We start from the raw sequence: 25,750 nt of genomic DNA, 5'->3' as shown, positions 1-25,750 counted from the left end.
TAGTGGGTTTGGTTTGTCCAGCTCTTTAGTGAACAGAAAACATATGTTCAGGTCGGGATATCAATTTCATCCAATCAGGAGAGAGAACTCTTACAAGATACAGCAGTGGTTCTCAACCTGTGAGCCCCAGGGGGGTCCCCACATGAAGGGGTCCCCACACAAAGACACAAAAATGGTGAACAGAGCTGCGAGACATGTACAGTATCTGTGGAACAGCGTCAAACTCAAATGAATGCCTACATTCCAAGTGCTTGTCAGGGTGGGGGTGTCAAGGTCTCAAATATGATTATTTGAGACCTTATGATTATGTTTATCCTGCACTGAGATTTAACGTCTGCTTTTTATGAAATATCCGAGACGATTAGGGTTTTGTGAAAAATGCTTCTGAACATATTGCTAGTCTGACCACGTCAAATGCTCTAATGTGTGTGTGTGTGTGTGTGTGTGTGTGTGTGTGTGTGTGTGTGTGTGTGTGTTAAAGCACTATATTCTGATTCTAATCATTGCATCAGAGTGATTGTTCAGTAACACGTTGACAAATTTCAGCCAATCAGGAGAGTACCATTTATCAGCTTCATTTTTATACTTCCAAGTTTGTCTGCTAATTTATTTGTGTCATCACTTCCAATTTAACTTGTTTGGATAAAATTGGTACCCCGAGGTGGAGAGACATGCGAGACTCCTGTTACTAGATAATGCATTAATAGATTAATACTGTACATTACATTCACCCATTCACACACTGATGGTGTAGGAAACCATGCAAGGCACCAACCTGCTCATGGGGAGCAATTAGGGGTTCAGAGTCTTGCTCAAGGACACTTCGACAATAACTCCGGGAGACCGGGAATGAACTGGGAACCTTCCGGTTCCCAAACGGCCACTCTACCCCTGAGCCACTGCCGCGCCAGAAAATAATAGAGAATATCAGAATATAGAGCTATATAACACTTACTTTAACCCTACCTACTCTGAAAGCAGACATTAAGTGATACAGAGTGAGTTGGAAGCAGAGAGAATGAAGTGATCATAGCTCGTGTCACAGTATTTATTGATTCAGAATAACTTAATACAGCAGACAGACTCACTCAATCAGAACATTCAGTGGTCCAGGAGAGAATGAGGCAACAACAGCTCTCTAGCTACACTATGAGCAGCCATGGATCATAACAGGAATGTTGACAATGTCGGTCGGCACTGTGTGTGTGTGTGTGTGTGTGTGTGTGTGTGTGTGTGTGTGTGTGTGTGTGTGTGTGTGTGTGTGTGTGTTCTCAGTCAGGGCAGATCACACCACACCGTGGTTGCATCTGAGGAAGCAAGAGACAGACAGGAAAGGAAAGGCGGTATGAAAAAAGAAAGAAATCCTGAAACTATGGATTATTTTCTTAGCGATTATTAAACTGAAACATCTGATGAAACTCACACACCTGCCTGTCTGGAAGTGTGTGTGTGCGTACCTACCTGCTGGGTGAGGTGACTAGCTGTCCTGGGACGACTGGAGCTTCTGGTTGGTGGCTAAATGCATCTGGTCCTCATAACACCTGACATCCTCCATGGTCATGTCTGCACCGCACACACACACACACACACACACACACACACACACACTGTAAGGACATCAGCATTTTAGGACAGCTCTTTTATGAATGTCAATTTTACAATTCTGTGCAAATTTATAACACCAACACTAAAGCCGAAAATAGTTCCTATCTTTGGTGTGCAACACGTAACCCCTCCTCCACGCCTCTCCTAAATACAGTCCGCGGCCAGTTCGGTGAAAGCACCATGGTTCCAAAAAAGTATAAAACCAAAGTTATTTTGGTGGAAAAGGGGCCACAATGTGTATTCCTCATCACTATACTAGGTCAGGAGTATAGCAATACAAGCATGTGCGCACGCTCTCACACGCACGCGGAACTGAACATGATCATCCTCGGTCTAACCCTGACAAATGAGGACATTTGGCTTGTTTTCCTGCTGCTGCTGCAGTGTGGGGTTGGATTATTAAGGTTAGGGTGAGGACACAACTAGCGTATTACTAATAAATAAAAATAACTACAGGGTAGGGGGACAGGAAATGAGTGTACAACAAAGGAAAAGTTCTCATTAGCACTAAAGTTATCTGTGTGTGTGTGTGTGTGTGTGTGTGTGTGTGTGTGTGTGTGTGTGTGTGTGTGTGTGTGTGTGTGAGTGTGTGTACGTGGCCACGCGCGCGCAGTGAGCTCCATCTGTCTGTGAAAGTAGAGAAAACTATCCGCCGACTTCAACTAAGACCCCCAAAATCCTCTCCATCTGCTCGCCTTATGTATGCTGTGTCCTTAGTCCCCTAACGTGCGCGCACACACAGACACACGCGCACACACTCTCTCACACACACACACACACACACACACACACACACACACACACACACACACACACACACACACACACGTTTGTAGAACTATACTCATGAGGACATTTTAGGACTGCATCGAAAATACATTTTAAAAAAAGCTGGAAAACTGCAGTAAATCTACCATCTCCACCTGTGAGTTTATAGCTCAATAAGTCAATGTATAAATCAGTCACTAAATCCCCCAAAAATGTTGGTTTCGTAATTAAAACGATGGTTTCGATCTGTCCGTAAAATGTGTGCACGTCCTTGCAATGAACACTAGAGGGAGTGTGTCACTGTATACGGACTGGGAGGCATTTCTTATTTCTTGGAAAGTACAGCAGCAAGAAGCAGAGAGAGGATGTAGTCAAATGAGACGACACCTGACACGGGTCAAGAGTGGGATTACAAAATAACCCCCAACCTGCGGGTGCTACATACAGACAACGCACCCTAACTGGCTGAGGTGGCTGAACATCCGCACACACACGCACGCGACGTCATACACACTCACTTATCTAACACCCTCGGACTATTTTAACAGAGCGTGACGGCCCCCTCCTCCCTCCCTCCCTCCCTCAGAGAGACTCTTTCCAGTCGTAAATAACCTGGACAGAGTGACAACACACACACCCTGGACTCCGTCCATAACCAATAGAGTTGCGTCGGCTTTCTAATGCTGCCTGACAGGCTGGGCGGGCGGGCACCACGCATGTGTTCCGTATTACCACACTTGGGAGGACGTCAACGTTTTAGGACGCCGTTGGAAATAGCTGAAAAATTGCAGCTCTGCATTGAGCTACATTAAAGTGTCACGCTTGGCTCGTGTATCGTTTTGCGAGTTGTAGAATGCATCTTTTCGTTTGTCGTTGCCATTTTTGACCTTTAAGCCAAAGATATTCTATCTAGGAGCATGCACCACGTCACGCTGTGATGCTTGGACGCGTGAGCTTGTAGAAATTGTCTATTTCTGGCAGGAACAAATAGCGCTGGATCCCATCCATCCACTACTGATAACAGTTCCCTCAGCCTGGCTGAATAATAATAACAACCCCACATCTCTGCTGTACGATAGACGGACCTTTCCCCTAATCTCATGTCCACTGTTGGTGCGTCACAAACTGCACGTTGTTTAGAGCCGCGCTGATGAATCGCTCAGTGCTAAACAAGAGATAACTGGGGTGGGCAAGTGGTTAATTCACACCCTCGACAACACCTCGGTAGGCTGCACAAACACAATTTGTCGCCAAAACAGTTCCATCGGAAAGGTTTTAACAGAATGTTTGAGCTACTCTTAAATTATGCACATTTTCAAGTGCAACTCGAGCCCCATTGTCTCAGCGGCAGAGGAGGAAGAGTGCTTTGGTTGCGCATGTTTGAACAATTTTTTTTCTTCACTCTGTTTGCTGTTAGCTAATCGCAATTTTTAAATGACTGTCATCAATTAGTGCAGGACGTCATTCAAGGACGTTCGCATTTAAATGCCTGAAAGAAACAACTTTTTCCCCAATAACAAAACACTTCTAACTACACAAAATTGTTCACACGCCTGAAGGGCACTTTTTTAAATGTAATCAAATTATGAATAAAATATGTTCTAAATGAAACAAACATCCATCTATTTTTGATTATATTAGTAAAAGTATAAAGCTTAAGTGGTTAACGATCAATGATTATAGTCCAATAACATGATATGATTCTTATACCACTGAACATCATTCTTGTTTTGGTTTTTTTAATAGCAGATCTACAAGCTCTGACATAGACTAAGTATAACGCCTGTCGGGTGGAAACCTCATACAGGTATGTCCAAAAGTGTTACTTTTCAGGATTCAAAATAGTAAAAATAGCAGATCTACAAGCTCAAAACCCGTCGAATTGGCGCAGTGTTTCGAGCAAGTACAATATTTGCCTCCGAGATGTAGGCGAGTACAATATAAAGTAATGACATTTTTAAATACTCAAGTAGAGTAAAAGTACTCTACACCAGGGGTAGGCAACCTTTGGCACCGGTGCCAACATTTGCACTAAGGAGGGTGATCACTGGCACACTGGCATAAGTGTGAGAGAGAGGACTTTTGGTTTAAAATAAACTATTTAAACTTAGTCAAATAAGTCCCTCACATTTGTATGTACAGTAAATTACATCCTGCACATACTGTAATTATACATTCATTAAAACTCTGAACTCTGACTGGGGAGGGAGTCTGGGAGATACGTGGGTCATTGCTCTGAGACTAATGATCATTATAACAATGTGAAAGGAAATATTAAAAATAAATATATTTCCGTGGACAATCAAAATGTGTTTGAAATGTTGATGTGGTGTCATTCAAATTAATGTTGACATGGCACACTGACTATCCAGAAAATAAAAACATGGCACTTAATTCCAAAAAGGTTGCAGACCCCTGCTCTACACTACACAATTGTATGCGAGTAAATGTACTCAGTTACTTTACACCACTGACTGTCTGCAACAACAGGCACACTGAGTCATACTTACGATACCACTCATCCACCCAGGCAAACGCCTGTCTGTGTCCAACCAGCAGTATGTCTCTGATCACCTGACACACACACACACACACACACACACACACACACACACACAGACAGACACACACACACACACACACACACACACACACACACACAGACGAAAAGATTGAGACAGAGAGAAAGAATTATTAGGTGAGAAAGCTGAATTCAAGGTTCAAGGTTGGCAGTAAAATATAGCAGCCTGCCACAAAACGAGAGACAATGGCTGAATACTAATAGTCTACTACAGTTAATTAACTAATGTCTTTTTTTTTTCTTATCTTGTCTGTAGTATTTGTTCTTAATATGTATGATTATCTTTCTTTAATACTTGAGAACGCTTGTTAAGCCTAAAGCATTTGAACTGACAGAGAGGCAGAGAGAGAAAGAAGGGTGAGATATATATATTATTCTAAACTTCCATTTCTTAAACCACTCTTAAACCCTATTCTCTGGTGACTAATGTCCCCAAGGGGTCTATCCTCGGCACCGTCATTTTCTTCCTCTAAACCAAATTTCTCCGCCAGAAATAGCTGATGTAGATCTACTATTTTTGCAGAATGTTCGCCAGGGGTGGGCTACGTTTCAGGTGGTTCATTTCATTTAATGAGTGTCATTTTAAAAGACCTTGTAAGGTTCATGTTGTTCTATACTTGGGACCCTTGGCTATTGTGTGTTGTGGTGAATGTGGTTGATCGGGAACAGCATGTCTAATTGGGACATGTTGTTTATGCTGCAGTTTCATAATGTGTTGGCGTAAAGGAAGTGGTATTTAGCTTCCAACGTTCTGAGACAGACGAGGATCAGTGTATAGCGTATACGGAGAAGAGTGAAGTCTGCTGCTTCCCCCTGGGCGGCAGGGGGCGGAGCCTGCAAAAAGACAAGCGTCAAAGTTGAGGAAGGTTCAACTTTGCCACCGCTGCTGCCGTTTAGTGAGGTAGAGACGGCAGCCAACCAGAAGCGGGCTGAGCTCTCAAGTAGGCGTGGACTATACAGTATGTAGGCATAAACTGTCTGTCTGTGAGCTCTCCTGTCAGCTGCAGCTGCTCGGTATGCGCAGCTCTCGCTGATACATGAGGGTCACTCACACCTCTTGTTTTATTGCATTTGGCCAATGTCTAGCACTACGGACGGACATATTGCTTGTGGCTGATGGTATGAGTTTAGGCATGTATAGTATCCCTGTCCACACAGCAAGCGGAGAAGAGCTTTGAATATCGTCTGTCGGGTGGAAACCTGATATGTCCCAAACTGTTACTTTTCAGGATTCAAATTGAAAAATAGCAGATCGTCTTTGCGCCACATTTCGAGCTTGTAGATCTGCTGTTTTTGTAGGTCGTAAATTTACAAAAAAAAAAATCAAAAATCAAAAATAAATAAATAAAATAAATCAAAAAGTTAAAACATGGAGAGAAGAGGTTTCTGCCCGACAGCAAAGACATCATGTCCAGAGTGGTCCCTCACACAGTGTTTATCGATGCATCGCCAACGTTGGAACCTGTCAAGGATCGCTGTGATCGAATGTCCCGTCATCTGTTTTATTAGCACAAATAGCCTAGCTGAAACAATGTAAACGTGATGGTTGCCTTTATGGTCCCCTCAGGGATATTCATCTTCACACGGTCTGTTCAAACAGAAAAACACAGCACAAAACATGAAGTTCCCAAAATACACAAAAGGCATCCTATCAGCGAGGCAGCTGGTTTAATGGCTGAAGGGACAACACTCCTACTAAAATGAACTTTCAAAGTTTGGTCCAGATGGCATGACTTCAAAGTGACGATGTAAGGGATGATCCGTGTCATTTACTGTCATTTTTATGGGGGCTAAACGTGTGATGACTTTTAAACAACATGCTTGTCCTTCTCTTTTCTATTCTGGATATATAGTAATAATTTGTTGATGATTTGATGATATTGTATTTTGGTGTTATTTATTCATGCTAGGTTGATGAATTGAATACATAGAACCACAATGGAAACAGGTTCTCAGGACCTTGTGGTGTTATTAGCCCAAATGTATGAATGTACCCGTGCTGTGTGCATCTATGTCTAACTATTCAATCAATCAATCAATCAATCAATCAATCAATCAATGGTCTCGGGTTGTCAGACACAATCAGGGGGATGAACTATTGTCTGCTTCAAGCGCCCAGGCCTCTCTGACAAAGGTTAAAAAAAACAATAAAAAAAATGCACAAAGAGCACTGTAACGCAATGCTCAGGCGCTGGGAAGAGGACCGCACCAGCACGTCTTTACCATAGAAATGTATGGCAGACTGGCGCTGCCAACGCAAGGATCAGATCAGTTATAGTGAAGGTTAGGGCTAGGTTTAGTAACCCTGTACAGTATCTGTCAGGGTTATATAGTTTATGGTTAAATTCAATAGTATCTGGCAGTGGTTCTCAACCTGTGGGTCGGGACACACTCACGTGGGGGTCACCCCATGATGTTTAGGAGATCCCCAGATGACAGTGGAGTGACAATTTACAAGCTTTTTAATACCCCCCCCCCAAAAAAGGAATCTTAGGTTGTAGATCGGCTATTTTGAGAATATTTAGCTGTGGGACAGAGTCAAACTAAATGTAATACCTCAACTCTGAGAATACCAAGGGCTTGTCACAGGGTGGGGCGTCGCCACAGTTGATGGTTATTATTTCTTTATTATTACGGCCATGATTATTTATAGGGGGGGTCGAAGCCTGAAGGTTGAGAACCACTGTGTTAGGGTTAGGAACTTAGGATCATTTATGGTTAAGGTTAGGATAAGAGGATATGGAATTAATGTCCTCCTGAAAAGTTCGTAAAACTAGCGCACAGCACACACACACACACACACACACACACAAACACACACGCACATGTGTGCGTGTGTGTGTGAATGTGTCCTGGTGGTCGATGTTTCACAATGAAGCAGCAGAAGGCTGCGTTGTGTTTTGGAAGACATTAACGAGGGAAGCTCGCTCTGCTTGTGTTTTTACTGGCCCCCGGAGCTAAAAGCAGAGAAGGAGCTTGTAAAACAAATTCCCACTTTACAATGTTACACATCACTAACACAGTCTGTAAAAAATTTGGGCATATTTTATTTGATTGAAATTCTCTTGTAAAGGCTCGGCCGCTTATGTCTGCTCATGCCTGGCTGACATTTTACTGGCTCAACGAGAGCGAGTATGTTCTGGATGGGTGGTTCTCGACCTTTCCAGGCCACGACCCCCCCAAAATAATAGCATTTGAACTGAGGACTCCCCAGCACACCCGGACAGCACTTGGAAACTTCAGAAGTGGACCAGTAGGTCATTTTTACTAGTTGACTAGTTGCCTAGTCAACGTTTAACTAACTATTCTGTATAGGAAATAAATAAATAAAATGTAGGCCTACAAATAAATATTTGTACATTTATAAACTGTGTACAATTGGTGACTATAACTATAATCTACCTGATCTTGAGGCCTACAAAACAAAAATACGTTTTTTTATCAACTAGTCAACTAGTACCAACAAGGTCGACTAGTGGATTTACTAGTCTACTAGTTGAATAGTCGACTAGTTGCTTAAAGCCCTACGGACCACCATGTGATGACATTTAGACTTAAGACCTAAAACTAAAGAATGTTGTTATCGTTGGATACGATTTTGTCCACAATCCCATTCTCTAAATGATGTAGACTTCTTGGAAATTAAGTAATGCAGATGTTTAACAATGATTTACTAATGACCTTACGGCGTCCATTTGGTTTCATTGTATGCTCTCAAGAGTTAAAGATCTATAAGAGTCCATTTGGTTACCAACTCTCCATCATTGAGCTGGAGACCACCTGGAATCTCCTCAAGAACCACTGGTGGTCCCCGGACCACTGTTAGAAAACCACTGATTTAGGTTGACTCGGTTTCTACAGATAAATATTGTTAAAATTGCCGATCTACAAGCTCACAACGCCTGGCACTGCAAGGCGTGGTTGAGAACCAATCCTGTTGTCCTTAACGTGTTGTTAGGAACAGGTGTGTGCGTGTTCTACATTACTGAGCAGCGAGCACTAGAACTATAAAGATAACTATAACTTTTATATCGTTAAGTGTTGTAATGTTTTTATAGTTGGTGTGAACTCTGCCATTCACTTTTTAAAAGTGCTCAGTGTGGTTGTTTTTTAAACAGGTGTCTGTCTGTGTGTGTGTGTGTGCATGTGTCTGTCTGTCTCTTTCTGTATTATGTTGCTTTCAAAACAGAGGTTTGTGTGTGTGTGTGTGTGTGTGTGTGTGTGTGTGTGTGTGTGTGTGTGTGTGTGTGTGTGTTGTTGTTTTTGGAACAGGTGCACTGCCTCCAGCACCAACACCTGAGGCCAGGATAGCTGCTGCTAATGGACTGAGAATGGACTCAACAACCCAGTGCTTTTCAAAGCGGGGCGGCCGCGCTGCGGACCCCAGGGGGCGCCAATCAGAAAGGAAACTCAATTCGGGACTTTAAGCAATGACGGTTTTCAGGACAGCTCTGCTAGGCGGAAGTACAGCTGCTATGACGCAATCGCCATAGCAGCCTCGGCAGAGCTTGCATTCAACATGATCTGGTAAGATCTTACTTTTGGACAGTTTGTGAACTGTTCAGTGAATTAGTTTAGACTAAAGTGTAATTAGCAGAGCTCATACATACAAACAACGCGTCCAAAGTACTAAAATCACTGACGTAGACACTACGTGGAAGGGTAGTTTCTGCCGTAGTAGGAAGGGCTGCGACGGCAAGCAGGTTTATCTATCGAGGACTGATCCATTTCCGGTTGCCGGAGCAGACTGCCGTAGCCGTCGTTGCTTAAAGTCCCTTATAATGTCCGACTACAGTATCCGTATATTCCCATTTAAATTCAAATGTAGAGCTGGTCATTGCTTAATGTAAGTCGCTCTGGATTAAGAGCGTCTGCTAAATTGTAAATTGTCATTATCCTATATTAGAATTGGCTAATAGGAGGGCGAGCCGGCCGGTAGGCGGACCTGCTCCACAGCCCATAACCATATATAAAGAGTTCCCCAACGTAGCCCAAAGTATTAAAGCCATTTGACAAGAACAGCCAGAGAATCTACAGCTATTTGGCATGGAAAAAGATTGAGACAGCCCTGTCCTGTCCTGCACTAACCCCTTTAAAGCCTCACTGAGCGTTCAGCTTCATTTAATCCCACGGCTCCACCTGTAGCAGCAGCCATGCCTCCATATCACTTCAACAAAAGGTTCAAATACACAAACTCTGTACTCAAAACGTACTCACATTTAAGTAAAAGAAAATAGCTGATCTACAAGTGTGAGCTTGTAGATCGGCTATTTTCAAATGACTGAAATGTATATAGGGCTGAAGTGGTTAATGCATGTTTATTTATTTTTTATAATCAAAGTTTTAAAATAATTGTAATGGAGTAAAAGTGCAATATTTGCCTCTGAGATGTAGTGAAGTAGAAGTTAAAGTATTGGAAATACACCAGTAAGTTGTACTTGAGAACATGTTACTTTCCACCACTGGTATCTGAAACATGTTCGTATAAAATTAGCCTGGGTTAACTATAGCCAACGTTAGCCCCTCCCACGCGTCGTCATGGAAGGGTTACTTGGGTTCAGGAGGTTACTACAGTAGGTGGACTAATATAACTTTCAGTTTAACCACTTGAATCTAGGAATGCGACAAAAACAACATAAGAAATACCCATGAATTCAAGTCTTCATGGGGTGAGTAATCACTAGGAATTCAGAGTAAAAGCGAAGCGACCATGTCTTTCCGGCACCCCAGAGCTTCTATTTTGAAGGAATCCCGGCACTGATTGAGTTGTCTCCTACCTGTCCACAGTCATTTCTAACACAGAAAATAGCCGACCTACAAGCTCACAACTTCAAAAGGCGTAGATATAACGCTATTTAGGTCAATGATATCACATTATGTAGTGATGTAACAATATATAAATAGCCAATCACTGACTGTCTGCCAGTCAACTTCTGTGTGTCGTCTCGGTACGATTGATGCACGACTCCATCAATCGTGGAATAAGCAAAGCTGCCTCAGTCGTGAGCATGAAGAGAAGAGGGAGGGAAGCAGGATGTTGTTCTCCTCCCATGAGAACGCAGAGCCAGGTCTGTTTCGTGCTCTGAGAATTCTAATGAGTGTGCTGCTACAGCGCCATCAGCTCGGCCTATCATCGCTGCTGGACTGAACTAAACGTCACTGAGACAAGCAGGAGGAAGGCCTGTGTATGCGATGCTAGCACTGGTGTACACGTGTTCACACTACTGGACGCTTACAACAATGTTTCATTTGACACCGACATCTTTATTGACAAAGCAATGTATATCATCATTGTCGGACAGAAACCTCTTATCTCCATATTTCGTTTTTTGTGGGGGTTTTTTTCCGTAAATTAACGCCCTACTTTCCAGATCATACTACAGCGTCACGAGATGTGCAAAGGACAGTTTATGCATGCACAGACGCACATGCAGATATTTCGTGAATTTATACAAGGATGAAAGGATTTTGAACAATTTATAAATTCTTAATAGCTTACGAACCACAGCATTGATATTTGTGTGTGCTGAGCATTAGGAGGCCGGTGCCAAACTACAGTATATATGTTTTTTTCCGCTTCAAAGTGTTTAGCAAATGTTTATCAAATCAAAGCAAATCCTTGCGTTTGATACGCTTCCACTTCCACTTCCTCCTGATGGGAATCTATTGATCATCTTCATGCCAGAGGCTTATGAGTATATCCACAACTCCTGCCAACCACTTCTGTCTCTCTCCAAAAGGTACGACAGACTGGAGGAAAGAAAATATGATCCAAAAGGTACGACAGACTGGAGAAAAGGAAATATATATAATATATGATCCAAAGCATGAAGGACACGTGCCGTCAACAAACCCAATGACTTCCAATCTGTTAGCATGTCAACAAATATTGACGAGATAATTTCTTATGCGAACTGAGAGGAATTTAAAGCCAATACTTTGTTGAAAACCACTTAAACCCTGAATGCAGACAGTAGCTCATTGACTTGGGTGCACCAGGGGTCTAGTGTTGGCCCTTTACACCAAATCTCTCTACCAAAATAGCGTTGTGTTGTTTTTTACGCATTGTGAGCTTGTAAATCTGCTGTTTTCGCCGAATATTTTCCCAGAATAGGGTTGCTAGAGTTCAAGTGGTTAAACACCATCTGGTAAATTATGACATCAAATATTTCCAGGCCTCAAAATTGGTTTCACCAACATTAGAATGATTTCGGTCCCTAGAACAACGATTCCAAGTACTACTCAGAGTCCCCAGTTCAAATCATTTTGAGGGGCGGGGGGTCACACAGTCTGAAAGACGTTGAGAACCAAGGCTATAGTACATCTTCAAAGAACATAATGACAGTGTGGTTTGTTTTGCATCTACCTTGTGTACAAACAGCTCCACCCGCGTCTGCAGACCCCACACTTCAAACTGCACCCCGACCAGCTTGTAGGAGCACATGACAGGCTGGGCGCCCCGCCTCCAGCCCTCCACCAGGGGGCCCCGGCCCGTCCTCACAGACGAGAAACACTGCAGGTCCTACAGGCACAGACACAGGGACAAGCACACACACACACACACACACACACACGCAAGCACACACACACGCACACACACACACACACACACACACACACACACACACACACACACACACACACACACAGTCTTCAATGGAGTTGTATTGGCATGAGAAAACTATAGCGTTGTTTTACTTTTTGTGTTTTTTCGTAAATGAATGGCCTACTTGATCACACTTAAAAAAATCAGCAGATCTACAAGATCAAAACACGTCTGGAAAGACCTTTGGACATGAGCTTTCCACCTGACAGAGATGTTTACATTGCCAAAACAAGTGTCAAAACACATATTTTTTTTTTTTTTTACAATTTAAGACATGAAAGTGGGGTACGTTTATACAGTTGGAGGGGGTACACTATACAACATTGTAGTACACACACACACACACACACACACACACACACACACACACATACACCAGGAAGACTGTATCGCATCACAAACGTATGAAGTTTAGTATTCATTGAAACCGTCGCTGTTGTTGAAGCACAAACCAACTCAAACAATGTTGTTTCCCCGCCCAGAAATGTCACATAATAATAACAAAAAGGACTGTGAGTTGCTGTAATCCGTCACAAAGCCCCAGGAGGGCAGACGTTATGTTCTACCTCTGTGCTGTTGAAGTGTCTGTCAGGGTAAGGGTCGTAGGCGATGTCCAGGTAGTCCACTTCTACCTTCCTGTCTGCTTTCTCTGCTGCAAACACCTGCAAACCACATAAACACCTTAAAGAAACGCGTCTCAGACTTTTTCATGTCTAGGACCCCACAAAATATATTCGACTGCGCGGACCCCTCCTTCAGAAGCAATCTTTAATAAACTATATACTAAATACGATGACTTAAGGGATATTTTGGTCTATATGTGGGGATTTCCTAGATTTAAATGACTATGTAAAAATGGAGATATGTTTTGCCAAAGGGACTTTCGTTGTAGCAGATTTTATTTGTCAAGCTTGGGAAAGAAGACAGAGTACTCTGTATACATCTGAGGTGTAATATAATGAATTGTGTAATGTAAACATGCTGTAAAATGCATAAATTATGTATTGTAAAACATGCTGTAATTGCAAATGTGAAATGGTGTCGTTATAAACCCATGAGGGTTGGGCACAAGGTGTGCATGACACGAAAATAAATAAACAATCAAAAATCAATCAATCAATCAATATACTATATTCAAAGATTTGCACATTTGGCCCGGCCTGCCAGCCTGACAGCGTGTCGTGGGTTCGAATCCCGATCCCCTAAAGTAGCAGATCTACAAGCTCATAAAACGCTGTGCGAAGAGACGCGTTTTGACCTTGTCGATCTGCTAATAATGTGGACATGTGGTTAGACTTATTTTACAATACCTCTTGGTTAACATTAGCAGCAAAGGTGCTGAACCGAGAAACACACATATATATCCTTACATCTTCGTTGTCTCCACTGTTGTCTTGGTACTTGGTTTCAATGTGGATGGAGAACTTGGGAAAGAAGGAACACTGGGTGGAGAAAGAAAGAATATTCTGTCTCTTCACGACAGACCTGGCGTTGCATACAGAATAGAATACACCAAAGGTTTCAATTGTGGTCCAGTATGTAAAATAAGGCCAAACAAAAGGTCACGTAAGGTTTTGTTTATCCAACCTCGGACAAAGCTTCACTTTTCAGCTCGAGACACAAAAGATAAATATGCTAATTCCAGAAATTATTTAGATACATTTACGAAAAAGTCTGGAAATTCTTCTTGCTAGCCTGGCGCGGTCAGACTCCTAGCGAGGGTTCACTGAACCCTCGCTATTAGTCTGGCCGCGACTCACTGTTTGGGAACCACTGACCTAGAACCACTGACCCTAGAACCACTGACCTAGGGGTTCACAGGACTGATGCACAAGCTTTTCTGACCAAGGGCAGGTGTACCAACGAATGCCTGGGTGATAATGTACAGTATATAGTATAAATGAACACTCACTGTGAAGTCTTCAGGTACAGCCAAGCCCAGAGCACGCCATGGAAGAGAGAAGACATGTCATCAAGTCATAGAAATGTGAACACAAACACACAGACAAAACCAACTAGAACCCAACCAATGTATCGCTCCTGTGATTATATCAGCCCATATTGGCCTACCACAGAAAGCTCTGCTTTGACGTCTAATATGTGCCGATATGGAACACAGAAGGTGCGCAGGGTAATTTAGAAATAGCTGAGGATTGCTGAGGAGGAGCGCAACACCTACCATCAGCTCCCAGTACTTCCCGCACGACTTGCCGTACCCAAGCCGTGCTACTCATACTCCGAGTTGGCGGTGCCCGGGATCGAACCCATGACCTTGACTAATTGTAAGCATAATTTAACCATAAAACAACCATTTCTCCTGTGAGGACTAGGAGAAGAGTCCTCACAAAGTGTATTTCACGAATTCTAATATACTTATGGGGTCATTTCCGCACCTCACAAGTATAGTAATACAAGTATAAACAGTACACACACACCTGTTATGGTGTAGGGGTAGTAATTCCACGACTTTTCTGTTATGTAGAAGATACGAGGTACTACTGCCTGGGCCCAAGATGGAAGCTTGCTGCAAGACCACACACACACACGCACACACGCGCGCGCACGCACACACACACACACACACACACACACGCAACACACACGCACACGTCGTTGAGAGTGTTAACTTGAAAATAACACAGTACATGAACACCCCGTAGGAACACAAATCGCCCCCACAATACACACAAACACAGAACACAGATATCAAAAACTGACACCAAAAAGTATTTTTAGCCTGAACGTGTGCATGTGGTAAGACATGCAATGCCTCTCGCCCTCTCTCTCCGTGCCGTCTGTGTGTCTGTTGACACGTCACACACACACACACACACACACACACACACACACACACACACACTGACATCAGGAGTAGACACAAAGTCTTGGTGGTGTTTCCCACTCGCTGCGGGAGTCCACGTGGGACCTGCTGTTCAGCGTAAACAACAAGCTTGTTGGTGACCTTGGGTACAGTACGTGTCCAAATGGACGTGTGGATGTTGTCACTGTAAACAACACATTTTGACTCATCCACAAGATGTAGGGGTGGGGGTGGGGGGGCTCTAGTGACGCTGTAGCTTCCATACATAGATGTAGGGGTGGGGGTGGGGGGGCTCTAGTGACGCTGTAGCTTCCATACATAGATGTAGGGGTGGGGGTGGGGGGGCTCTAGTGACGCTGTAGCTTCCATACATAGATGTAGGGGTGGGGGTGGGGGGGCTCTAGTGACGCTGTAGCTTCCATACATAGATGTAGGGGTGGGGGTGGGGGGGCTCTAGTGACGCTGTAGCTTCCATACATAGATGTAGGGGTGGGGGTGGGGGGGCTCTAGTGACGCTGTAGCTTCCATACATAGAGCAATATGTCGTCGCCGTCGCACGGAAACCTCCTAAGTCCAAAACCGTTGGACAACAAATGCCTTCTAAACCAGTAGTTTCTTTTCATGCCAAGGACCCCCAGATTTATATGTATTTGACTGCAGGACGGCCAAATGAAAATGTTTTGTGCCAGGGACCCCCAGAAGAGAAATCCTATCAAAGCACCCAAAAATGCTAAACAAATGATTCTAGATATTCTATTTGCATACACTCCTGCGAGTTAGAGAGGTCTTCGTGGTCACTGTTTAGATCAGGGGTCTTCATGGTCACTGTTTAGATCAGGGGTCTTCATGGTCACTGTTTAGATCAGGGGTTAGAAGTCTTCATGGTCACTGTTTAGATCAGGGGTTAGAAGTCGTCATGGTCATTCACATATAATTGAGCTTCAGACTTGTTTTGATAGCACTATCATCAGTGGTGAAATAAAGTTGTTTTGTTTGTTTGTTTGTTAACACATCATCTACTATTAACTATCCCAAATAAGATTTGGAAAGCATATCTGTGTCATTTTAGATTTTAGCTTTGATTGATAGCACTATCATCAGTGGTGAAATAAAGTTGTTTTGTTTGTTTGTTAACACATCATCTACTATTAACTATCCCAAATAAGACTTGGAAAGCATATGTGTCATTTTAGATTTTAGCTTTGGCTATTCAAAAATAGCAGATATACAAGCTCACAGCGTGTCACTTAGTGTCGTGCTGCGAGATTGCACATCTGCTATTTTTGATCATTTATTGAAAAAATTTGAATACTTTTGAATTGCCAAAACATTTTAGAACAACCGACTTTTTGTAGCATTTGTAGAATGGGCTTCAGGTCTGGGTTAACGTGTACTTTCAGACATTTAACCACTTAATTTAACCAAACCTCTAGATCAGCACCTGATCTACAAGCTTATAGATCAGCTGAAGAACAATCCCAAATACCCAAAAGATTTGGTGCCCCGCTCTAACAGCGTTGAAAGAACATTTCCAAAGAGTGTGACGGGTGAGGCTTTAGGCTTGGTGTGTCTCAAGGTCGCTCCAGCAGGACTCATGATGCCTGCCCCGCCGCAGGGATTGATCGCGTGACCTTTCCGTTACGGGACAGTTACTATGAAGCACTCCGGGTCACCCTGCCCCTAATACAGCACTTTTAACAATGTCACACAGCTGCAGAATCATCGGGCCGTAAAAGGGCACACTACACTACACAACTACACGAATGACTCTCAACCTGTTTTTTACCCTTTTCTTTATTATCTCCGGGGCCACACGAGGTCTCTCCTCGCCCTCAGGAAGTCTTACTGGTACTTTATTATCTCTGGGGCCACACAAGGTCGCTCCTCGCCCTCAGGGTGTCTTACTGGTACGAAATAATACTGTGATTTTGTTTTACATATTCATTTTATATTGTATTATTTGGAGCACGGGCTTCACTGAATGATTTATTAAGCTCCCAACATCGTAATTTATCCCATTGTGAGCACTAAAAACACGTGCACCGAGGATTGGGATGTGGGCTGTTTCTACTATGGGAGTCCTATGGGGTCCAGCATCGGAAGCGAAAATAAGGTAAACATATCTTCTTTAAAGCTGGAATACAAGAATTCTACACAAGCATTCTACACAAGAATGCTACGAATGGCACTAGGTGTCACATGGACGGACCGCATCAGAAATGTGGACCTCTATGAGGACCTACCACGGGTCACGGACAAAGTCAGATATAAAAAAAAAACACAAAAATGTGAATTTGCCCATTTTTTTGGCATCCATTGTTAGGTATGCCCACGGATATGGTCTAAAAGAATGAAAAACGTATTTTTCATTTCACACCTTTAATAGCTTTACATGAGATATCTCGACAAACACAATTTCCATGCCACCTTACAAGGCGCAACAATGATACAATTATTATTTTTGAATAGCTCTGGGAAAGCGGATGTTTCTTTCACCAATTATTCTTCCCAATTTAGTCGTTATGCCAATTATTCCCCTTCCCACACACATTGTGTGTTTTCACTGTTGTTATGTCCTACTGACTCGCCTGCCGGTTGTATTATATAGACGAGGCGGACGCACTGCGATGGATTCAAACCCACAACCTCTGCGGCGGTGTGCAGGTACTTTAGCACCCGAGCACATCTCCTCTCTCTCTCTCTCTGTCTCTGACCTTGGTTTCCTGCCACTCACACACTGATACACACCGAGATAAAGCAAAAAAACTGCCAAAAAAGAAAAGTCCCCCCTGTCCAGAAATTCTTTATTCTAATCATGCACTTCTTAGATCCCTGTGACATTCAAACTGCTTTTTTTCACTTTGCATATAAAGTGCTTTTAAGATATGAAAAACTATTTGAACAAACACTTTGACAACGTTTTTTTCTTGATGGAACATAAAAAAAAGAAAAATAGGACTTTGTACTTCACAATAGGCTTGGGCGATCCTTAAACACGCACAAGTGGAATTATGGTAATGGTTGCAAGAGGGATTGCATGTGTTTTGGTTTTGAAACAGTCGGATATAAGGCTTGCAGAGACAGAAGATTAATTTGAGACTTGGGAGTTCACCCATTGTTGAGAGAGATTAATAAAAACACAATTATCGAGGGTAAATAAGTTTCCGTCGTCTTTTACGGAGGGAGTTACGTCACAGCAAGGATCTCAGGGAAATCAATATCAGCATGCAGGGTCTTTTCTGAATCCTAACGGTTTCCTATCAGTGGTGCTCAAACTTTTCCATGTCAAGAACTCCCAAAATGAAATGTATTTGGCAGTTCGGGTCTCAGCAAAGATTTTAGTGAAAAGAAATTGCTGTAAAATATTCGAACTTGAACACATTTTCACGATAAGAAAAGGCAGATCTACAAGCTCATATCATGGCACGAAGTGGCGTGCCACGGGCTTGTATACGTGCTATTTCTGAGTAGCCAAAGTATAAAATGACACAGATGCTTTCCCGGTTTAACTGAACAACGTAAGCTCTTGTATATTTTGAACATTATCAGTTTAACCCTGATGCCGAAAGGTGCCGAAAACGATTTATTTCATAACAATGTCTGCTCTATTCAAACAACAGCTTATAGGTCTGTCTGAGCTGGGTGTGAGGCAGCATCGTGTGCCACAACCCAAATATTATCCACATCACTAGTATGAAGTGATTCAAAGTTAGAAAGGAAAACAAACTTGGTGATTTCAGTCTACGCATATATGATTCTATAAACAATCAGAATTAGTGGCCTGGGCCGTGGCTCAGCGGTCCAGGCACCTTGGCTGGTAATCCAGTCTGGCAGTGGGTTCGACTCCCGATCCTGACGGCCTTTACTGCGTGTCACTCTCCCATCTCTCTCCCCATTTCCTGTCAGTCTACTGTCTGTCCCTCTATAAAAAATATAAAATAAAGGCGGAAGCCGACAAAAAACCAAGAAAAAAAGAAAAAAAACTATCAGAATTATTAAGAATTAATGAGTTTTGGTCTAAGTTCTGAACAATCAAAATATCACTTCCCCATTAAGGGGTAAGACCACTTTGGACCTAGGTTCTGAACATGTCACTCTACTGCAGCGTATAGATAGTTTTGGACCTAGGTTCTGGTTCTGAACATGTCACTCTACTGCAGCGTATAGATAGTTTTGGACCTAGGTTCTGGTTCTGAACATGTCACTCTACTGCAGCATATAGATAGTTTTGGACCTAGGTTCTGGTTCTGAACATGTCACTCTACTGCAGCGTATAGATAGTTTTGGACCTAGGTTCTGGTTCTGAACATGTCACTCTACTGCAGCGTATAGATAGTTTTGGACCTAGGTTCTGGTTCTGAACATGTCACTCTACTGCAGCGTATAGATAGTTTTGGACCTAGGTTCTGGTTCTGAACATGTCACTCTACTGCAGCGTATAGATAGAGTTTTGGACCTAGGTTCTGAACATGTCACTCTACTGCAGCGTATAGATAGAGTTTTGGACCTAGGTTCTGAACATGTCACTCTACTGCAGCGTATAGATAGAGTTTTGGACCTAGGTTCTGAACATGTCACTCTACTGCAGCGTATAGATAGAGTTTTGGACCTAGGTTCTGAACATGTCACTCTACTGCAGCGTATAGATAGAGTTTTGGACCTAGGTTCTGGTTCTGAACATGACACTCTACTGCTAATAAAAACATTGAATTTGTTTTGAATTAATTACGTTTTTGGTTTGAAATAATAATTTAAAACAAAATGTGGGAAACAAAAAATAAAAGGACCATTAAATTGTGTCCACGACCCACAAAAATGTCCCGACCCAGTGTTTGGGAACCACTGCTCTACTGTACCCTTTGGGAATCTGAAATGAGAGAGCAGGGAGTGCTCATGGTAAACCTCCCCCACAGGGGGCATGTACAGTAGACTGAGTAGAGGCATAGCTTACAGGTGAAGTGTGGGGTGTGGAAGTGGAGGTGATGAAATGCAGGAATGGTAAGCAGCCGCAACAACTGCGAATAGACGGCCCTTAGTCCAGGTTGGACATGTAGTGCATGTTGCAATGAGATGAGAGACGGTTGGATCACATGTCATGTCATCTGCCTGAACTACTGTAACCCTCAGGCTTGCTCCGATGTAAACCATCCTACTATCAGCACGATTTACTTCAATTACAAGACGAGGACGAGCATCAGTACAAAATAAGGACTCGTGTGGATCTTGTGGAATCCACATGTGACCGATGTGGCGCCAGCTCCAATATGATCTCAGACTTGGTGACAGTGTTGCCATGTCCGCTTTTATAAGCAACATTGTTGGGCTTCTTTTTCTGTAAAGTTGCTTGTAAATATTGGTGGTTGCAGGCTGCGGTTGTTTGGGCTCGTTTCTAATGTGTAGTTGCTTATTTGGGCTTGCTTCCAAATGTTTTCATTATTATTTAAACCAGTGGGTAATATTTGCATATCATGGAGCCCAAAATTAATGTATCGGCTGTAGACCGGCTTTTTCCAAATAGCCGAAGTATACACATAAACTTATACTGTACCAGAGCTGTGTCCTGTCTACCCTGCTATACGGTTCTGAATGTTGGAGAATGACCTCCACAAACTGTCAACCTTCCACACAAAAAGCTTACGGAAAACACAACGAATATTCTGGCCCTTTTGGGCTTGTTGCGGTTCACTAAAAAAGTATTGTTAAATTGATCGTTCACCGTTTTGTTCAGTGCTACTACTGTACGCCTGTGTTGTGTCATTCCTCACTGAACTGGCAGTTCATTACTGTACACCTGTGTTGCGTCATTCCTCACTGAACTGGCACTTCATTGATTTAATTCCCTGACTGAATCGGTCAGCGAAACAAGTTCACCCCAATGTGCTCTCGGGCTAATGAGTCTAAACAAATTAGAGGGCAAATAGACAAATAGCCCCTACATAGACAAATAGACAAATAGGCCCTACATAGACAAATAGACAAATAGCCCCTACATAGACAAATAGCCCCTACATAGTACATACTGTCAGATCCTGCATCCTGCCCCCAAACTTTACAGTGATAACAAGAGCCCCCAATATTACTCCTATCGTTTGTCTTTGTTTGTTGGTTTGTTTGTTTGTGCATGTGTGTGTGCGTGCGTTCTCTCAAGAACAGATTTCCAAGCTGTGCTACTAAATCTGGCATTCAGAACGTGTGTACACATTAGTGGGAATGAAAACATATAGGCGTCCCACCGGAAGAGGAGGGCTGAGGGCGTACCAAACGGGCCAACATCCTGTTATCCACATACTAGTGTCCGCAGAGGCTAATTCAAATTCAAACTTTGATTTTTGCCGATCGGTTCACAGGTTGGTGTGTTAACTGACCTGGATAAGTGGAGTCTCTTCTCGGTGTGTTGACCTTGTCCATGCAGGGGGTCATAGTGGGGCTGGTTGACCAGCACCTCCACCCCCTCGCCCTTCTGGCTCTCCATGTGACTGTGTTTGCTGATGGTGTACAGCTGGCCTATCTTGTACTGGAGAGGCCACCACGCAGGCGGAGAACACATACAGGGATTGTTAATAAGGAGGCAACAATTAATCAAACTAATGGATTATAACAAATAATTGATAATCGATTAAGTTTATCAAATAATGTATTAATAACGGATCACAATTTTGGGCATGTAGGCAAAAAAGTTTAAAAACATTTAGTCTTCAAAACCGTTACCAGGATTCAAATACAAAAGCATAAAAAGTAGCAGATCTAAAAGATCAAAACGCGTTGTAAAGGCAGTCACTCCCACCATAACCAAACCAGCCAACATAGCCTCAAGACATTCAACAAATGGGATGTAACATCGTAAAACAAACAGGACCAAACCAGCACCACAGGGGTGTGACAGATAGAGATAATCTCAGACTGTAACTTAGAGTATTATTAAATGTTCATCTCTTAATTTCCACGACAGCGTTTCGAGCTTTTCGACGCTATGATCAAACTAGGGCGTTAATTTAAGACGTTTTTTTTAACAAAATGTTAAATTAAATAACCTCTAGACTAGATAAGATGTTTCTGCCCGACAGCAACGATTTCATAATCATAATGTTAAGTGAAATATCCTGTGTGTTGTGTGACACTGAATTCACACCAGCAGTCAAGCGAACATTCCCACGAGGTTAAGAGTGAGAGCGACGGCCTGTCATCAAGTATTAACATATGTGTGTGTGTGTGTGTGTGTGTGTGTGTGTGTGTGTGTGTGTGTGTGTGTGTGTGTGTGTGCGTTCGTGCATCCGTGTTACCAAGACGAAGAAATGGACTGTTATGTATGGAAGTATCAAATACGGCTTAACAAAGTTTGAAACTAGCAGCTGAGGATGTGAAGGAACTGAGCAACTACATGGCTTATTTATTACCCAAAATGTATAAATTGTTTAGAAGAAAGCTGCCAGAGATGTGAGCATGGAACGTCTGTATTTCTCTTCCCTGTCTCTGAGCTCCACAGCTCTGTGCACTGCTGGCTTCCAGTCCTGTTTGGAGCAGTAGAGCTAGTAGAGATGGATGTCTGCCAGCAAACCAATGGTTCTCAAACTTTTCAGGCCGCGAGCCCCCAAAATAATCATATTTGAATTGAGGTCCACCCCACCCTGACAAAGCACTTAAACTTTATTGTATATATTGTAAAAATATACAGATCTACATGCTCACAACGACGTTGTAAGCATGTAAGTAGATAGGCCATTTTCACCATTTCTTAGTAGGTAATATTTCACCAATCTCCAATGTTTGACAATTTATTTGTATAGTATTTTGATTGCTTTTGACACAGTAATCTTATTTTGTATTTTTCATTTTACAACTATTAAAAAAGGTCTTAAAAGTTCTTAAATTGTCACTTTAGGAATGTGCAGATACACTGTATGTTGTTTGTTTACTGTTGAGTGAGAAAACAATATTGCACATTGAGTAAATCATCTAAAAACCCCACCCACGGTTTTAGAACCACTGGACTAAACAACATATTTATTTTAGGCAAAGAATATGCATATTTTTCTGTGCTGTCAAGTATATATGCTGTGTAAAGCAGTCTCCCACCTCCTGGACGGTAAGGGGCATACAGATGCGGTATTCCTTGAGAAGCATGACGTCTCCTTCTCTCAACGTCAGCCCTGCTTCAGCAACTCAATCTGGGCAGTGGGCAGGCATCCAGCTCTTCATCAGCATATCTAACTACATAAACACACAGGACAGAGTCATGTAAATCCGCTGGCAAATCCATCAGAGGGTGGCTGGCAAAAAAAGACTAAACACTAAACAGCCAAAGTGAAATAGTAGTAATGGTTCTCCAACTTCTTTTAATTCCAAAGACCGCTCTCAGAATACAGACCTGTAAAGTTCCATTTGGAACACCCTGAAGGAACCGTGAGAGTCCCTAGACGGTGGACCACTGGTAATAGAGGAATCTGACCCACATGCAGTGTCACTGTAACTTCCATTAGAGTCTCTAGACTACTTTTATTCTGTTCTTTTTAGGGCCCCTCCTATATAGGCCTACAGATTTAATTGACAAAGAGAATTTAATGTTTGTTTTGTGTTTTGTCTCAATGTTTGTTTTATCTCATCTATGTAAGATGATAAGAGAGCCCTTCACTTAGTTCACACGGGTGTGATGTTTTACTCTATGGACTAAGTTGAAAATAATTATTTCTCTGAAGGTAGGCTAAATGATCAACACTAGAATACAACTGTATTCTGGTAGTTGCTAAAGCACGCAAGCTTCATCATCATCACATCCGGTGTTTTAAATCCACAGTCTTGTTTTTGTTTCCCATGATAAAATTCTGGGATTGTCACTTTCTCTGAATGGTCAGTTAATGCTGTCTCCTGCTGTGTTGTCCTGATCAATGAAAAGGGAATCAGCTGTTCAATATAAACACTGGATCATGACTCTCAAACGTTTAATAACACGACACCCATGACTCTCTGAGAGTGCACAAAATCAAATCCATGTGTATTCTCTCAGAGCCACAGACCTGTAAAAGTGGTAACCCCCTCAAGGACACCTTTGCGGGGAACCTCTAGACAAATGACAGGTTTGTATATGATTTTTCCGTTACTAAAGTGTGAAGAAGCGCACACGCGGTACTCATTCACTCATTCGTCATTCTCACAACTTCTTACCGTAGTGTTCAGAGAGAATCCAAATCCAGCAGACTGGCGACTCGCCACTCGGGTTGCAATTTGCAAAACCACGGCTTTTTTACTTTACATCCGAAGCTAACAACAAAGGCGGTATTTTATTTGAATCGTTGTTTGCTATTTAGTTATCAGACAGTTTCACAGGAGGAGGGTCTGACTCTGAGGAGTCTTCTTTACCCAGCAGTGCTCATTCGGGACAGCACAACATCATGAGACGACACAGTACCGCCCTCTAGCGGTGAACAACGGCTACTGCCTGAGATATTCCACTTTTAAACATCTAATGTAGCCTACAATTGTACACGAGTAGCTTTGGCTAAATTGGCTCATGCAGGCTGTTATTATCTGTACACTTTAGAATACAGAATAAATGATGTGCAATGAGGTTGAGAGCCTACAGATTTAGCTAATTTAAGAAAAAGAAAGGCTTTCAAGTGTTTCAACTGGCCTTCACTCAAAAATCAGTCAAAAATCATGCATCATAGCCTAAACTGAGGCTTAAAAAACGGAGGGTCCTTGAAAGTAAACGTTTGAGGAACAACTGAGCTGCTTTAGTTTAGGCCATGAGGTAGGCAAATAGGCACAGCACGGGTGACAACATTGGCACAGGGCAGGGGGGAGCAAGGGTGATCAATTGATCAGCGTGGACCCTCTTGTAAACAAGTGTAATGCTTAATTGGGTCGTCCACTCACAGTTAACAGTCTTTGTATTGAGTTTGTGCTTGAAATGCACTGTAATTCTGCAAACTGTTGTTGGTGGAAAATATTCCAAAAGGAGAAAACAATAAAAATCTGTTGGCCAAAGCCTTGAAATAAACACTTGCGGTTCTCAACCACTAGATGGCGAACGTGGGTTGCAAATGTCCTGAAGGTGCCAATGAGACAGGTTTCCCCGGCCTCGCCCCCCTGGCAGCCGCATGATGGAGAGAGAGGGCAGAGCAGAGGGCCACTATATTTCCACACTAACTCCAGAGGGCCACAATATTTCCACACTAACTCCAGAGGGCCACTATATTTCCACACTAACTCCAGAGGGCCACTATATTTCCACACTAACTCCAGAGGGCCACTATATTTCCACACTAACTCCAGAGGGCCACTATATTTCCACACTAACTCCAGAGGGCAACTATATTTCCACATTCACTCCAGAGGGCCACTATATTTCCACACTAACTCCAGAGGGCCACTA

The 25,750-nt window shown here is 42.7% G+C and overlaps 1 protein-coding gene across 3 annotated transcripts; it reads right to left on the bottom strand.

The window, feature by feature from the left end:
- Positions 1-1,040: 1,040 nt before the first annotated feature.
- Positions 1,041-24,702, bottom strand: LOC308323785 (cytoplasmic phosphatidylinositol transfer protein 1-like). Of its 3 annotated transcripts, XM_080775598.1 has the most exons (10): positions 24,541-24,702; positions 23,455-23,589; positions 21,747-21,895; positions 14,988-15,084; positions 13,931-14,002; positions 13,127-13,222; positions 12,321-12,476; positions 4,884-4,947; positions 1,462-1,563; positions 1,041-1,307 (listed from the first exon to the last, which is right to left on the bottom strand). In XM_080775598.1, the coding sequence occupies exons 2-9, from the start codon at positions 23,500-23,502 to the stop codon at positions 1,478-1,480; spliced, it is 768 nt and encodes a 255-aa protein (XP_080631724.1). In that variant the 5' UTR covers positions 23,503-23,589; positions 24,541-24,702; the 3' UTR covers positions 1,041-1,307; positions 1,462-1,477. The 3 variants fall into 3 exon arrangements, with proteins under 3 accessions (XP_080631724.1, XP_080631725.1, XP_080631726.1); XM_080775599.1 differs by lacking the exons at positions 1,041-1,307; positions 1,462-1,563; positions 4,884-4,947 and adding an exon at positions 11,309-11,742; XM_080775600.1 differs by lacking the exons at positions 1,041-1,307; positions 1,462-1,563; positions 4,884-4,947 and adding an exon at positions 11,311-11,704.
- Between the last annotated feature and the right edge of the window lie 1,048 nt (positions 24,703-25,750).

This window comes from Protomyctophum bolini (assembly GCF_963924005.1).
Source record: "Protomyctophum bolini genome assembly, chromosome: 11".
NCBI classification, from domain to species: domain Eukaryota; kingdom Metazoa; phylum Chordata; class Actinopteri; order Myctophiformes; family Myctophidae; genus Protomyctophum; species Protomyctophum bolini.
Note: the sequence above shows the minus strand (reverse complement) of the source record. Positions and strands in the feature narration are given on the sequence as shown.